Source organism: Poecile atricapillus, assembly GCF_030490865.1.
Source record: "Poecile atricapillus isolate bPoeAtr1 chromosome 35 unlocalized genomic scaffold, bPoeAtr1.hap1 SUPER_35_unloc_1, whole genome shotgun sequence".
Taxonomy (NCBI): Eukaryota; Metazoa; Chordata; class Aves; order Passeriformes; family Paridae; genus Poecile; species Poecile atricapillus.
Window position 1 is genome coordinate 176,251 of NW_026708988.1, and position 15,306 is coordinate 191,556.

A 15,306-nucleotide genomic window follows, 5' to 3' on the forward strand; every position below is an offset into this window, starting at 1 on the left:
GGACAGCGCTGTCACCGGGGGTGTCCCCTCCCCTGCCCCCCCCAGCCTCGGAGCCCCCCAAGGCACCGGCAGGACCGGGGGGTCCCCGAGCCCCGATTTGCGTCCCCCGGCTCGGGGACCCCCGGTGGCCACGGGACCCCTTTGTGTGGCCTCTCCCCTCCCTGGACCCCCCAAACCCCCCCCGGCTGTCGCCGTCCCCTCGCTCGGGCCCCCGGTGCCAGCAGGGCGGTGACACCGGAGAGTGACACTGGAGAGTGACACCGGGTGACACCGAGTGACACCGAGCAGTGACACCGGAGAGTGACACCGGGTGACACCGAGTGACACCGGTTGGTGAAACCGAGCAGTGACACCGGAGAGTGACACCGGGTGACACCGGCTAACACCGGGTAGGTGGCACCGGGTGACACCGGTTGGTGACTCCGGGCAGTGACACCGGGCAGTGACACCGGGCAGTGACACCGGGTGGTGACACCGGTTGGTGACACCGGTTGGTGACTCCGGGCAGTGACACCGGGCAGTGACACCGGGCAGTGACACCGGGCAGTGACACCGGTTGGTGACACCGGGCAGTGACACCGGGCAGTGACACCGGGCAGTGACACCGGGCAATGACACCGGGTAATGACACCGGTTGGTGACACCGGTTGGTGACACCGGGCAGTGACACCGGTTGGTGACACCGGTTGGTGACTCCAGCCTGGCACCGGTTGGTGACACCGGTTGGTGACACCGGTTGGTGACACCGGGCAGTGACACCGGGCAATGACACCGGGTAATGACACCGGTTGGTGACACAGGGCAGTGACACCGGGCAGTGACACCGGGTGGTGACACCGGTTGGTGACTCCAGCCTGGCACCGGTTGGTGACACCGGTTGGTGACACCGGTTGGTGACACCGGGCAGTGACACCGGTTGGTGACTCCGGGCAATGACACCGGTTGGTGACACAGGGCAGTGACACCGGGCAATGACACCGGGTGGTGACACCGGTTGGTGACACCGGTTGGTGACACCGGGTGGTGACACCGGGCAATGACACCGGTTGGTGACACAGGGCAGTGACACCGGGTGGTGACACCGGGTGGTGACTCCAGCCTGGCACCGGGGGTCCCCCTTAAGTGCTGAATGGGGAAGGGGAGGGGGCCCGGGGGGGCTCCGCGCCCTCATCCCGGGGCTGCCTCATCCCCGTTAAGCGCTTCGGGGCTCCGCGGGAGCTGTCGCGGAGCTGTCGCGGAGCTGTCGCGACAAGTGCTAAACGTCCCTTGAGTCCCCCTTAAGTGCTGCGAGGCTGCGGGGGCCGCTCCCCGCCCGCAGCCCCCCGGGGATAAGTGCTGGGGCCGGGGGCTCCGGGGGTCGCGGGGGCCGCGGGAGCTCCGGGGGTCGCGGAGTCTTTGGGGGTTCATGGGGCTCCGGGGACCGCGGGGGTTTCGGGAGCTTTGGGGGCTCCGGGGGTCGCGGGGGTTTCGGGAGCTTTGGGGGCTCCGGGGGTCGCGGAGTCTTTGGGGGTTCCTGGGGCTCCGGAGACTGCGGGAGCTCCGGGGGTTTCGGGGTCTCCGGGGGTCGCGGGGTCTCCAGGAGTTTCGGGGGCTCCGGGGGTCGCCGGGATTTCGGGGGCTTTGGGGACCGCGGGAGCTCCGGGGGTTTCGGGGTCTCCGGGGGTCGCGGGGGCTGCGGCGGCTCCGGGGGTTTTGGGGGCTCCGGGGCTTTCGGGGACTTTGGGGGCTCCGGGGACCGCGGGGGTTTCGGGGGCTCCGGGGGTCGCCGGGATTTTGGGGGCTTTGGGGGCTCCTGGGGCTCCGGGGGTCGCGGGGGTTTCGGGGTCTCCGGGGTTCGCGGGGGTTTCGGGGGCTTCTCCCCCTCTCGGAGCCCCCTCCGGCCGCTCCGGTACCGGGCCCGAGCCCCGCCCGCCCCGCTCGGTGCCCCGCAGGAGCCTCGGGGAGCGCGGGGGGTTCGTTCTCATGTGAAACAAACACAAACAAGGGAAAAAGAGAAACAAAAAAGAAAAGAAAAGAGGATAAAAAAAAAACAACAAAAAAAAAAACCTCTCCGAGGGCAGCGGGAGGCGAATTTTGCGGCGTAAGCGGAATTTCAGCCCCAGCCGGAGCCTCCCAACAATTCCGGTGTCGCCTCCGGGTCACCCCCGAGCCGCCCTCGCCCCCCGGGGGCCCCGGGGCCGGTGCCAGGGCTGGATCCAAAGCCCGGCCGGAGCCTGGGGGGGTCCCCGGGGGTCTCCGGGCTGCGAGGGGAGCCCGGGGAGGGTGATTAATAAATAAATAAATTAAAGAAGGGAGGCGGTTTCCCCCCCGGTGCCCCCCCCCGGGGGTCCCGCGGCGGCCGCGGGGTTGGGGTCACCCCCCCTCGGGGGTCGCCAGCGCTGCTCCAGGAGCGCGGGGGGCGCGCTCGCTCTTCCTCATCATCATCATCATCCTCCGAATCATCCTCATCCTCCTCTGCCCGGCGGGATCCGCGTCCCCGAGGTGTCCCCGAGGTGTCCCCGAGGTGTCCTCGTGTGGCCACCGCGGCCTGGGGGTCCCTCTCGCCCCCCTCCCCTTTTTTTCCCTTCTCGGTCCGGTCGCTTTTATTGCACAATGCGCTGTGGGATCTTCCTCCTCCTCCTCCTCCTCCTCCTCCTCCTCCTCCTCCTCCTCCGCCTCCTCCTCCTCCTCCTCTTCTCTCCTCCATCCACCGTCCAAACCGATTTCAACGCTTGGCCTTTGTCACTTCTCGCTTCCCGCCCCGCCCCGAACCGACAACAAAAACAGAAAAATCAGGAAAAAAAAAAAAAGAAAAAAAAAATCAAGAAGAAAAAAAACACCAAAAAAAAAGCGGAAAAATAGGAAAAAAAATAGGAAAAAAATAGGAAAAAAATTAGCAAAACATTAGCAAAAAAATAGCAAAAAATAGGAAAAAAATAGGAAAAAAATAGCAAAAAATTAGCAAAAAATTATCAAAAAAATAGCAAAAAATAGCAAAAAAATAGCAGAAAATTACCCAAAAAATAACAAAAAATTAGCAAAAAATTAGCAAAAATTAGCAAAAAATTAGCAACAAAAATAGAAAAAAATAGCAAAAAAATAGCAAAAAAATAGCAAAAAATAGCAAAAAATAGGAAAAGAAAGGCAAAAAAATAGCAAAAAAATAGCAAAAAATTAGCAAAAAAATAGCAAAAAGAACCCCAAAAATAGCAAAAAATTAGCAAAAAAATAACAAAAAATTAGCAAAATAATAGCAAAAATTAGGAAAAAAAAAAAGCAAAAATAAATCAGAAAAAAATCAGAGTCTGATTTTGCGAGGGGCGCGGCGGGGAGGGCTCTCACTCTGTGTGTGACGCGCTGTGGCGGGATGCTGTGTGTGATAATTTTGGGGAGGTGGGGTGGGTAAAAATCCGTCTCTAAGAACAACCGCAGCGATCCACCACCATGCCGGGGATCTTGCCGTAGATGATCTGCTGCTTGTCGTTGAAGTAGAGCATGTTGATGGGGGACATCTTTGTTGGGGTGCAGCAGGGTCCGGCCGATCCTCGGGGGTTCGCCTGCTGCACCAGGTGGGTGTGAGGGTATTTCTGCATGAACATGTACTCGCACTGGCCGGAGCAATAATTGGCTTTGTAGCGTTTGGGGGCGATGATCCAGTCCCAGCCGAAAGCCTCGAAGTCCACGGTGAGGGGGGTAGCGGCAGCAGCGCGACTCCGTGGAGTGCTCGTCACAGTCCAGGCCCAGGTTACGGCGGGAGCGCTTGTTGTTCTCCAGGACACGCAGCTCCATGAAGGGGTGCTGGGGACACGGGGACACGGTGGGGACACAGGGGACATGGGGACATGGGGGACACGGCAGGGACATGGGGACAGGGGGGACACGGGGGATAGAGGGGACACGGCAGGGACAGGGGGACATGGGGACACAGGGGACAGGGGGACACAGGGGACAGGGGGGACGCGGGGACACAGGGGACAGGGGGGACATGGGGATAGAGGGGACACAGCGGGGACATGGAGACACAGGGGACAGGGGGAACATGGGGATAGAGGGGACACAGGGGGACACGGGGGACATGGGGACACGGGGGACACGGGGGACATGGGGACAGAGGGACAGAGGGGACAGGGGGACACGGCAGGGACATGGGGACATGGGGACATGGGGGACACGGCAGGGACATGGGGGACATGGGGGACAGGGGGACAGCGGGGATAGAGGGGACACGGCAGGGACACGGGGGACACAGGGGACACAGGGGACATGGGGACATGGGGACACGGCAGGGACACGGGGGATAGAGGGGACACGGCAGGGACACGGCAGGGACATGGGGACATGGGGGACACGGGGGACACGGGGGACACGGGGGATAGAGGGGACACGGCAGGGACACGGCAGGGACATGGGGACATGGGGGACACGGGGGACACGGGGGACACGGGGGATAGAGGGGACACGGCAGGGACACGGCAGGGACATGGGGACACGGGGGACACGGGGACACGGGGGACACGGCAGGGACATGGGGACAGGGGGGACACGGGGGACACGGGGGACACGGGGGATAGAGGGGACACGGCAGGGACACGGCAGGGACATGGGGACAGAGGGGACAGAGGGGACAGGGGCGGACACGGGGGACACGGGGGACATGGGGACACAGGGGATAGAGGGGACATGGCAGGGACACGGCAGGGACATGGGGACACGGGACAGGGGGGACAGAGGGGACAGGGGGACACGGGGACAGAGGGGACACGGCAGGGACATGGGGGACAGGGACAGAGGGACGGGGACAGGGACAGAGGGATGGGGGGACAGGGGGACATAGGGACAGAGGGGACACGACAGGGACAATGGGACAGAGGGGACACAGGGACAGCAGGGACAGAAGGACAAGGGAACAGAGGGACAAGGGGACAGAGGGGACAGAGAGGGACAGCGGGGACAGAGGGGACAGCGGGGACACACGGCAGGGACATGAGGACACGGGGATAACGGAGAGGGGACACGGGGGGGACAATGGTGAGGACAGCAGTGACACCAGCCCGGCCCCGCTGTGCGGGGAGGAGGTGCCAGGGGGTGGTGGCATCTCCTGGAGGTGTCCCCAACCCCACGGAGAGGTCCCCAGCCCCATCCAGGTGTCCCCAGCCCTATCCAGGTGTCCCCAGCCCCATCCAGGTGTCCCCAGCCCTATCCAGGTGTCCCCAGCCCCATCCAGGTGTCCCCAGCCCTATCCAGGTGTCCCCAGCCCCATCCAGGTGTCCCCAGCCCCACCGAGCTGTCCCTGTCCCCCTCACCCAGCCTGTCCCCAGCCCCAGAGCGCTGCCACCCGCCCCACGGAGCTGTCACTGTCCTCTAGAGCTGTCACCACTGTCCCAAAGCTGCCACCACCCTCCCTAAACTGTCACTGCCCCCCAGACCTGTCACCACTGTCCCTAAACTGTCACCAGCCCCACAGAATTGTCACTGCCCCCCAGACCTGTGGCCACTGTCCTTAAGCTGTCACCACCCCCTTGGAGCTGTCACTGCCCCCAGACCTGTCACCATCAGCCCCACAGATCTGTCATCAGCCTCACAGATCTGTCACCACCAGCCCCCAGACCTGTCACTGCCCCACAGATCTGTCACTGCCCCACAGATCTGTCACCAGCCCCACAGATCTGTCACCAGCCCCACAGAACTGTCACCACCCCCAGAACTGTCACTGTCCCCCGGACCTGTCACCACCCCCGGACCTGTCACTGCCCCCAGACCCACCACCACCCCCAGACCCACTCCCCACTCCCCACCGCGGCCGCTGCACCCACCAGTCCCACAGAACTGTCACTGCCCCACAGATCTGTCACCAACCCCCAGAACTGTCACTGTCCCCCGGACCTGTCACCACCACCCCCAGACCCATCACCACCCCCGGACCTGTCACCACCCCCAGACCCACCCCTCGCCCCCGCCCCACCGCGGCCGCTGCACCCACCAGCCCCACAGAACTGTCACCACCAGTCCCCCGGACCTGTCACCAACCCCCAGACCTGTCACTGCCCACAGACCTGTCACCACCACCCCCAGACCCATCACCACCCCCGGACCTGTCACCACCCCCAGAACTGTCACCACCAGCTCCCCGGACCTGTCACCGCCCCCAGACCCATCACCACACCTGGACCTGTCACCGCCCCGGACCTGTTACCACCACCACCCCTCGCCCCCCGCCCCACCGCGGCCGCTGCACCCACCAGCCCCACAGAACTGTCACTGTCCCCGGACCTGTCACCAACCCCCAGAACTGTCACTGCCCCGTGGACCTGTCACCGCCCCCAGACCCAACACCACCCTCAGACCTGTCACCACCCCCAGACCTGTCACCACCCCCCAGATCTGTCACCACCAGCCCCCCGGACCTGTCACCAGCCCCAGACCCATCACCAGCCCCCGGACCTGTCACCATCAGCCCCACAGAACTGTCACCACCAGTCCCCCGGACCTGTCACTGCCCCCAGACCCATCACCACCCCCAGACTCATCACCACCCCCAGACCCACCCCTCGCCCCCCGCCCCACCGCGGCCGCTGCACCCACCAGCCCACAGAACTGTCACCACCAGTCCCCCGGACATGTCACCACCCCTCAGACCTGTCACCACCCCCAGACCCACCCCACTCCCCCCTCCCCACCGCGGCCGCTGCACCCACCAGTCCCACAGACCTGTCACTGTCCCCTGGACCTGTCACCAACCCCCAGACCTGTCACTGTCCCCCGGACATGTCACCACCCCCAGACCCACCCCTCGCCCCCCGCCCCACAGTGGCCGCTGCACCCACCAGTCCCACAGAACTGTCACTGTCCCCGGACCTGTCACTGCCCCACAGACCTGTCACTGCCCCCAGACCCATCCCCAGACCCACCCCTCGCCCCCGCCCCACCGCGGCCGCTGCACCCACCAGCCCCTCAGCTCCGGGCCCCAGCGAGGTGACCGCCAGATCATTCCCGTTGGCATCGAAGGCATTAATCTCAATCCCCCAATTATTCTGGGGCTGCTTGAACCAATTCTGCAGGACGTGCTTGAAATCGATGCTCTGCCAGTGGCCAGCTCGGAATTGAGGTCGATTTTGAGCGAGCGGATGCGGATGTGGCGGCTGCCCTCGTCCGTGACGGGTTTGAGGCGCAGGATCTGCAGGTACACGGTGGATGGGTGCTGCACCGGCCGCAGGTACACCCAGAGCTGAGCCTTCACCACCTTGGTGAACATCAGCTTCGGGCTGAAGTTGAAGAAGCAGCAGTGAGGGTTCCCCTCGATCTGAACGGCTGGGTCCGCTGTGGGGAGGAGGAGGAGGAGGAGGAGGAGGAGGAAGGAGAAGGAGGAAGGAGAATGAGGAGGAAGGAGGAGGAAGGAGGAGGAGGAAGGAGGAAGGAAGGAGGAGGAGGAGGAGGACGAAGAGGAGGAGGGAGGAGAAGGAGGAAGGAGGAGGAAGGAGGAAGGAGGAGGAAGGACAAGGAGGAAGGACAAGGAGGAAGGACAAGGAGGAAGGAGGAGGAAGGAGAATGAGGAGGAGGAAGGAGGAGGAAAGAGGAAGGAGGAAGAGGAAGGAGGACAAGGAGAAAGGAGAAGGAGGAAGGAGGAGGAGGAAGGAGGAAGGAGAATGAGGAGGAGGAAGAGGAAGGAAGGAGGAGGAGGAAGGAGGAAGGAGGAAGGAGGAGGAGGAAGGAGGAAGGAGGAGTAGGAGGAAGGAGGAAAAGGAGGAAGGAGGAAGAAGGAGGAGGAGGAGGAAAGAGGAGGAGGAGGAAGGAGGAGGAAGGAGGAGGAAGAAGAAGGAGGAGGAAGGGTCAGAGGGTGTTGTTGGCATCGTCACCCCGCTCTTTTGGGATGTTCTTGTTGTGGAGGCTTCTGCACCACCCCAGTCCCAAACTGGACCCCCCAGCCCCAAACTGGGACCCCCGAGTCTCACTCAGGACCCCCAGCCCCAAACTGGGACCCCCCCAGACCTCTCTGGGACCCCCCCGGTCCCAAACTGGGACCCCCCAGCCCCAAACTGGGACCCCCAGCCCCTCTCTGGGACCCCCAACCCTTCTCTGTGACCCCCAACCCCTCTCCAGGACCCCCCAGCCTCACTCCAGGACCCCCCAGCCTCACTCCAGGACCCCCCAGCCCCCCATGGGGACTCTCTCGCTGTACTCTGAGACCCCCCCTCTCCTCTCCGTGACCCCCCCAGCCCTCGGGACCCCCGAGCCCCCCCCGGCCCCACCGCGGGACCCCCGAGCCGGGGGGGGGTCGGGGCCGCCCCTCCTCCCTCGTCGGGAGGTGAAGGTCGGGTCAGAGCCCCCCCCCCCGGGGGTCGCCCACCAGGAGCTCCCCGCTCGCCCCCTGACCCACGGTCCCGGGGGGGGCTCGGGATGGACCCACAGCGAGCCCCCCACGGCTGGGGGGGTCCCGGTTTGTGTGGGGCGGGGGGCTCCGGGCCCGCAGCACCTGCTGGGGGGGTCCCACATCCCACCGGGCGGCTCATGGGGAGGGGGCTTCAATTGGGGAGGGGGGAGAATCCAGACCCCCAGCCCCACATCGGTGACACCCCCACATCTCCAGGGGTCCCCCAACATCTCCAGGGGTCACCCCTAAACCAGAGGGTCCCCCCAACATCTCCAAGGGTCCCCCAACACCTCCAGGGGTCCCTCAACATCTCCAGGGGATCTCCAGGGGATCTCCAGGGGTCCCCCCCAAACCAGAGGGTCCCCCCAACATCTCCAGGGGTCCCTCAACATCTCCAGGGGTCCCCCCAACATCTCCAGGGGTCCCCCAACATCTCCAGGGGTCTCCCCACATCTCCAGGGGTCCCTCAACATCTCCAGGGGATCTCCAGGGGATCTCCAGGGGTCCCCCCCAAACCAGAGGGTCCCCCCAACATCTCCAGGGGTCCCCCAACATCTCCAGGGGTCCCCCCAACATCTCCAGGGGTGCCCCCAACATCTTCAGGGGTCCCCTCAGCATCTCCAGGGGATCTCCAGGGGTCCCCCGAACATCTCCAGGGGTCCCCCAACATCTCCAGGGGTCCCCCCCACATCTCCAGGGGTCCCCCCAGCATCTCCAGGGGTCCCCCAACATCTCCAGGGATCTCCGGGGTCCCCCGAACATCTCCAGGGGTCCCTCAACATCTCCAGGGGTCCCTCAACATCTCCAGGGGTCCCCCAACATCTCCAGGGGTCCCCCCAACATCTCCAGGGGATCTCCAGGGGTCCCCCCAACATCTCCAGGGGATCTCCAGGGGTCCTCCAACATCTCCAGGGGTCCCCCAACATCTCCAGGGGTCCCCTCAACATCTCCAGGGGATCTCCAGGGGTCCCCCCCCACATCTCCAGGGGTCCCCCCACATCTCCAGGGGTCCCCCCCAAGCAGAGGGTCCCGGCCCCACATCTGGGTCGAATTGAGCCGGGAATTGCCGCCCCCTCCCCAGGGCAGCCCCCTCCCCCCGGGCGGCCCGGTCAGGTTTAATAGCGCCCAGCTGCAGCTCGGGGCCATTTGCTGCGGGGGTCACGACACCGGCGATGTCCCCTCCCCTCCCCGAGCCACCCCCGCCGCTCGCAAATGGGGCTGGGGGCTTCGGGGACCCCCCACTCACTCAAACCCCCCCCCCCCGCTGTCAGGGTGAGGAGGGGGCTGCAATGAGGGGAGCCCCCCGCCCTTGGGGACAGCGCTGTCCCTCTGTCCGTCCTTGGGGACACCGAGGGGGGGGGTCCGTGCCCCTCTGGCCGCGGTTCCAGGATGCTCGCCCGGTCTCCGTGGTAACGGGGGATAAAGGTTACCGGGACACCGGGCACAGCTGGGGCTGCGGCGGGCGGGGGGCGGCCCTCGGACCCCTCCCCACCTCAACCCCGCTCTTTGTTCCCGCATTGGAGCCCCCCCCCCCCCCCGAACGCCCCCTCCTCTCCCTCGTGTCCCCAAGTCCTGGCGTCCTCTGTCCCCAAATCCTCGCGTCCCTCTGACCTTGATCCGCCCCCCCCGAGCCCCCTCCAGCCCCCGCCCACCCAGGACCCCCCCCCCCCCCCCGGGGCCTCATTAAGCTCCCCCACCCCCCGCGGGGGTCGCGGGGGTCACGGGTAGCCCCTGGATGGGTTTAGGAGCCAATTAACCCTCCCGGCTCCTCCCGGAGCGAAGCCCCCTCCCCACCGAGGGCGGGGGGGCTCTGCCGGGGCCGGGGGTGGTGGGGGGGGGGGGAAGCCGAGAGTTTTATGGCCCATAAAAATCCCTTTTCCCCTCCTTCTGTTCAGGAACCATAAAAAACCCCTCAATTACCCCCGGGGAATTGGGGAGGGGGCGGAAAAAAAAATAAAATCAAAATAATAACGGGAGAAGACCCCCCCCCCCGCGCCCCCTCCCCTCCTCCCCGGGGCGCATCCGGACCCCCCCGGATGGGGGGAGGGGGCTCTGCGCTTTATTTTGGGGGGCCCCCGAGCTGCCAAAAGGGGGCGGGGAATTGAGGGGGGGCCCCCGAGGCTCGGGGAGGAAAACCCCAGCGTGTCGTCAATTTTATGGGTAATAAAATTTCAAAGCCGCCCGAGCGCGTTTAATGCCTGGGAAGGAAATTTGGGGAGGGGGCGGCAGCGCCTCACACCTCCCTCCCTTCCGCTCGACCCCCCCCGGGCCCCTCGCCCACCCCCCATCGCCCCCCCGGGGGTCCCGAGCCGGGAGCAGGTGGAGAAATCCCCGGGGGAAACTGAGGCACGGGAGGGGGTGGAGAAATCCCCCGGGGAAACTGAGGCAGGGGAGGGGGGTGGAGAAATCCCCGGGGGAAACTGAGGCAGGGGAGGGGGTGGAGAAATCCCCGGGGGAAACTGAGGCAGGGGAGGGGGTGGAGAAATCCCGGGGGGAAACTGAGGCACGGGAGGGGGTGGAGAAATCCCCGGGGGAAACTGAGGCAGGGGGAGGGGGTGGAGAAATCCCCGGGGGAAACTGAGGCACGGGAGGGGGTGGAGAAATCCCCGGGGGAAACTGAGGCACGGGAGGGGGTGGAGAAATCCCCCGGGGAAACTGAGGCACGGGAGGGGGTGGAGAAATTCCCGGGGGAAACTGAGGCAGGGGAGGGGGTGGAGAAATCCCCCGGGGGAAACTGAGGCAGGGGAGGGGGTGGAGAAATCCCCCGGGGAAACTGAGGCAGGGGAGGGGGTGGGGCTGAGCCAGGCGCGGCCAAGTCCTCGCTGTCCCCTCCCCCTGTCCCAGCGGGGACCCCTGGCTGGGCTGGCCCTGCTGTCACCGTCACCGTGTTTGTCACTGTTTGTCACCCTGTGTTTGTCACCGTCACCTCGCTGTCACCCTGCTCGTCACCCATCTGTCACTGTGTTTGTCACCCTGCTGTCACCGTCACCCTGCTGTCACCCTGTTTGTCACTGTGTTTGTCACCCTATTGTCACCCTGTTTGTCACCCTGTTTGTCACCCTATTGTCACCCTGTTTGTCACCCTGTTTGTCACCCTGCTGTGGCCTCACCGTCACCCTGCTGTCACCCTGCTGTCACTCTGTTTGTCACCCTATTGTCACCCTGCTGTCACCCTGTTTGTCACCCTGCTGTCACCCTATTGTCACCCTGCTGTCACCCTGCTGCCACCCTGTTTGTCACCCTGCTGTCACCCTGCTGTCACCCTGCTGTCACCCTGCTGTCACCCTGCTGTCACCCTATTGTCACCTATTGTCACCCTATTGTCACCCTGCTGTCACCCTGCTGTCACCCTATTGTCACCCTGCTGTCACCCTGTTTGTCACCCTGCTGTCACCCTGCTGTCACCCTGCCATGTGCCCTGGGGAACTCCAGCTCACTGTGCCACCTGCCCCAGTCTGCTCCCAGTGCCACCACTGAGGATCCCAGTGCCACCACCGAGGGTCCCCAGTGCCCGGTGTTTGTCCCCAGTGCCACCACTGAGGGTCCCCAGTGCCCGGTGTTTGTCCCCAGTGCCACCACTGAGGGTCCCCAGTGCCTGGTGTTTGTCCCCAGTGCCACCACCGAGGGTCCCCAGTTCCCCTGTTTGTCCCCAGTGCCACCACTGAGGGTCCCCAGTGCCCGCTGTTTGTCCCCAGTGCCACCACTGAGGGTCCCCAGTGCCACCACCGAGGGTCCCCAGTGCCCGGTGTTTGTCCCCAGTGCCACCACTGAGGGTCCCCAGTGCCACCAACCGAGGGTCCCCAGTGCCCAGTGCTGGTCCCCAGTTCCCCCTGTTTGTCCCCAGTGCCACCACTGAGCGTTCCAGTTCCCCGTTTGTCCCAGTCCCAGTCCAGGGTCCCCGGCCACCAGTGCCAGGTCCCAGTGTGCGGTGACCGGTCACGGTCCCTGCTGCCAGCTCCCAGTGCCCAGTGCCTGCTCCAGTTCCCAGTCCCAGTTCCCAGCTCCCAGTGCCCAGTTCCCAGTCCCAGTTCCCAGTCCCAGCTCCCAGTGCCCAGTGCCTGCTCCAGTTCCCAGTCCCAGTGCCCAGTTCCCAGTCCTGTGTTCCAGTACCGGGTCCCAGCACTCAGAGCCAGTTCCCAGTCCCAGTTCCAGTCCCAGTTCCCAGCTCCCAGTGCCCAGTTCCCAGTGCCTGCTCCAGTTCCCAGTCCCAGTGCCCAGTCCCAGTGCCCAGTTCCCAGTGCCTGCTCCAGTTCCCAGTCCCAGTGCCCAGTCCCAGTGCCCAGTTCCCAGTGCCTGCTCCAGTTCCCAGTCCCAGTGCCCAGTTCCCAGTCCTGTGTTCCAGCACTCAGAGTCAGTTCCCAGTTCCCAGTCCCAGTTCCCAGTCCCAGCTCCCAGTGCTGGGCCAGGTCCCAGTCCCAGTTCCCAGTCCCAGTTCCCAGTCCCAGTTCCCAGTCCCAGCTTCCAGTCCCCAGTGCCCCGTCTCTGTTCCCAGTTTCCAGTCCCAGTCCTCTGTTCCAGTACTGGGTCCCAGCACTCAGAGCCAGTTCCCAGTCCCAGTTCCCAGTCCCAGTTCCCAGTCCCAGTTCCCAGTCCCCAGTCCCAGTTCCCAGTCCCAGTCCCAGTCCCAGTTCCAGTCCCCAGTCCCAGTTCCCAGTCCCAGTCCCAGCCCCCAGTCCCAGTTCCCAGTCCCAGTTCCCAGTCCCAGTTCCCAGTCCCAGTAACAACTCCCAGCACTCAGCACCAGCTCCCAGACCCAGTCCCCAGTGCCACCTCCCAGTCCCCAGCACTGGGCCCCTCTCGCAGTTCCTGGTGCCCTTTTCCCCCCTGTCCCCCCTGTCCTGTTCCTGTCCCCCCCTGTCCCCTTGTCCCCCCTGTCCCCCCTGTCCTGTTCCTGTCCCCCCTGTCCCTCCTGTCCCCCTGTCCCCCCTGTCCTGTTCCTGTCCCCCCCTGTCCCTTGTCCCCCCTGTCCTGTTCCTGTCCCCCCTGTTCCCTGTCCCTCCTGTCCCCTTGTCCCTCCTGTCCCCCCCTGTCCTGTTCCTGTCCCCCCTGTCCCCTTGTCCCCCCTGTCCTGTTCCTGTTCCCCCTGTCCCTCCTGTCCCTCCTGTCCCCTTGTCCCCCTTGTCTCCCCGTCCTCCTGTCCTTCTGTCCCCTGTCCCCCCTGTCCCCTCTGTCCCCTCTGTCCCCCCTGTCCCCCTTGTCTCCCTGTCCCTCCTGTCCCCCTTTTCTCCCCGTCCTCCTGTCCTTCTGTCCCTTGTCCCCGCGTCCCTCCTGTGCCCCTGTCCCTCCCTTGTCCCTGTCCCTCCTGTCCCCTTGTCCCCCCTGTCCCCCTGTCCCTCCTGTCCCCCTTGTCTCCCCGTCTTCCTGTCCTTCTGTCCTCTGTCCCCCTGTCCCTCCTGTCCCCCTGTCCCTCCTGTCCCCCCTGTCCCTCCTGTCCCCTCTGTCCCCCTTGTCTCCCTGTCCCCCCTGTCCCCCTTGTCTCCCCGTCCTCCTGTCCTTCTGTCCCTTGTCCCCCCTGTCCCTCTGTCCCTCCATCTCCCTGTGCCTCTGTCCCATTGTCCTTGTCCCCTTGTCTCCCTGTCCCCCTGTTCCTGCCCTTGTCCCCCTGTCCCTGTCCCCCTGTCCCTGTCCCCCTGTCCCTGTCCCCCTGTCCCCCCTTCCCCCCCCACTCCCCACCCCCCCACCACAACAGAGCCCCAGGAGCGACCCCCGACCGTGGGGAGGGGAGGGGAGGGGAGGGGAGGGGGGGGCTAAACCCAACCGAGACCCGGAGCTCCCCAAAACCAAACCCCTCCACCCCCACCAGGGCTGGGGGGACCCCAACCCAAACCCCCCCCGAGACCCCCGAACCGGCAGCGGGGAGAGGAACCGGGGGTTGTTTTGGGTTTTTTTTGGGGTGGGGGTCCCTCCTTCCCAACTTTCCGGCGGAACCAACCCAAACCCCCCCGGAGACCCCCGAACCGACAGCGGGGAGAGGAACCGGGGGTCGTTTTGGTTTTTTTTGGGGTGGGTGGGGGTCCCTCCTTCCCAACTTTTCGGCGGAACAAACCCAAACCCCCCCGGAGACCCCGAACCGACAGCGGGGAGAGGAACCGGGGGTCGTTTTGGTTTTTTTTGGGGTGGGTGGGGGTCCCTCCTTCCCAACTTTCCGGTGGAACAAACCCAAACCCCCCCCGAGACCCCCGAACCAGCACCGGGGAGAGGAACCTGGGGATTGTTTTGGGTTTTTTTTTGGGGTGGGGGTCCCTCCTTCCCAACTTTTCGGCGGAACCAACCCAAACCCCCCCTCGAGAACCCCGAACCGGGGAGAGGAACCGGGGGGTTGTTTTTGGGGTTTTTTTTGGGGTGGGGGTCCCTCCTTCCCAACTTTCCGGCGGAACAAACCCAAACCCCCCCCGAGACCCCCGAACCGACACCGGGGAGAGGAACCGGGGGGGGTTGTTTTTTGGGTTTTTTTTTGGGGTGGGGGTCCCTCCTTCCCAACTTTTCGGCGGAACAAACCCAAACCCCCCCCGAGACCCCCGAACCGGCACCGGGGAGAGGAACCGGGGGGTTGTTTTGGGTTTTTTTGGGGTGGGGGTCCCTCCTTCCCAGCTTTTCGGCGGAACCAACCCAAACCCCCCCCGAGACCCCCGAACCGGCACCGGGGAGTGGAACCGGGGGGTTGTTTTGGGTTTTTTTTTGGGGTGGGGGTCCCTCCTTCCCAACTTTTCGGCGGAACAAACCCAAACCCCCCCCCGAGAACCCCGAACCGGGGAGTGGAACCGGGGGGTTGTTTTTTTTTGGGGTGGGGGTCCCTCCTTCCCAACTTTTCGGCGGAACCAACCCAACCCCCCCCTCGAGACCCCCGAACCGGCAGCGGGGAGAGGAACCGGGGGGGTTGTTTTTGGGTTTTTTTTGGGGTGGGGGTCCCTCCTTCCCAACTTTTCGCGGAACCAACCCAAACCCCCCCCGAGACCCCA

General features: G+C 64.7%; 1 protein-coding gene across 1 annotated transcript; it reads right to left on the reverse strand.

The window, feature by feature from the left end:
• Window positions 1–3,318: 3,318 nt before the first annotated feature.
• On the reverse strand, window positions 3,319–7,296 carry LOC131574035 (growth/differentiation factor 11-like; the record flags this gene model as incomplete). The annotated part of the gene is given in 4 exon segments (XM_058828409.1): window positions 3,319–3,671; window positions 3,673–3,777; window positions 6,924–7,078; window positions 7,081–7,296. Coding segments are annotated over 4 exon segments (752 nt in total), but the record flags the coding sequence as incomplete, so codon positions are not given.
• Between the last annotated feature and the right edge of the window lie 8,010 nt (window positions 7,297–15,306).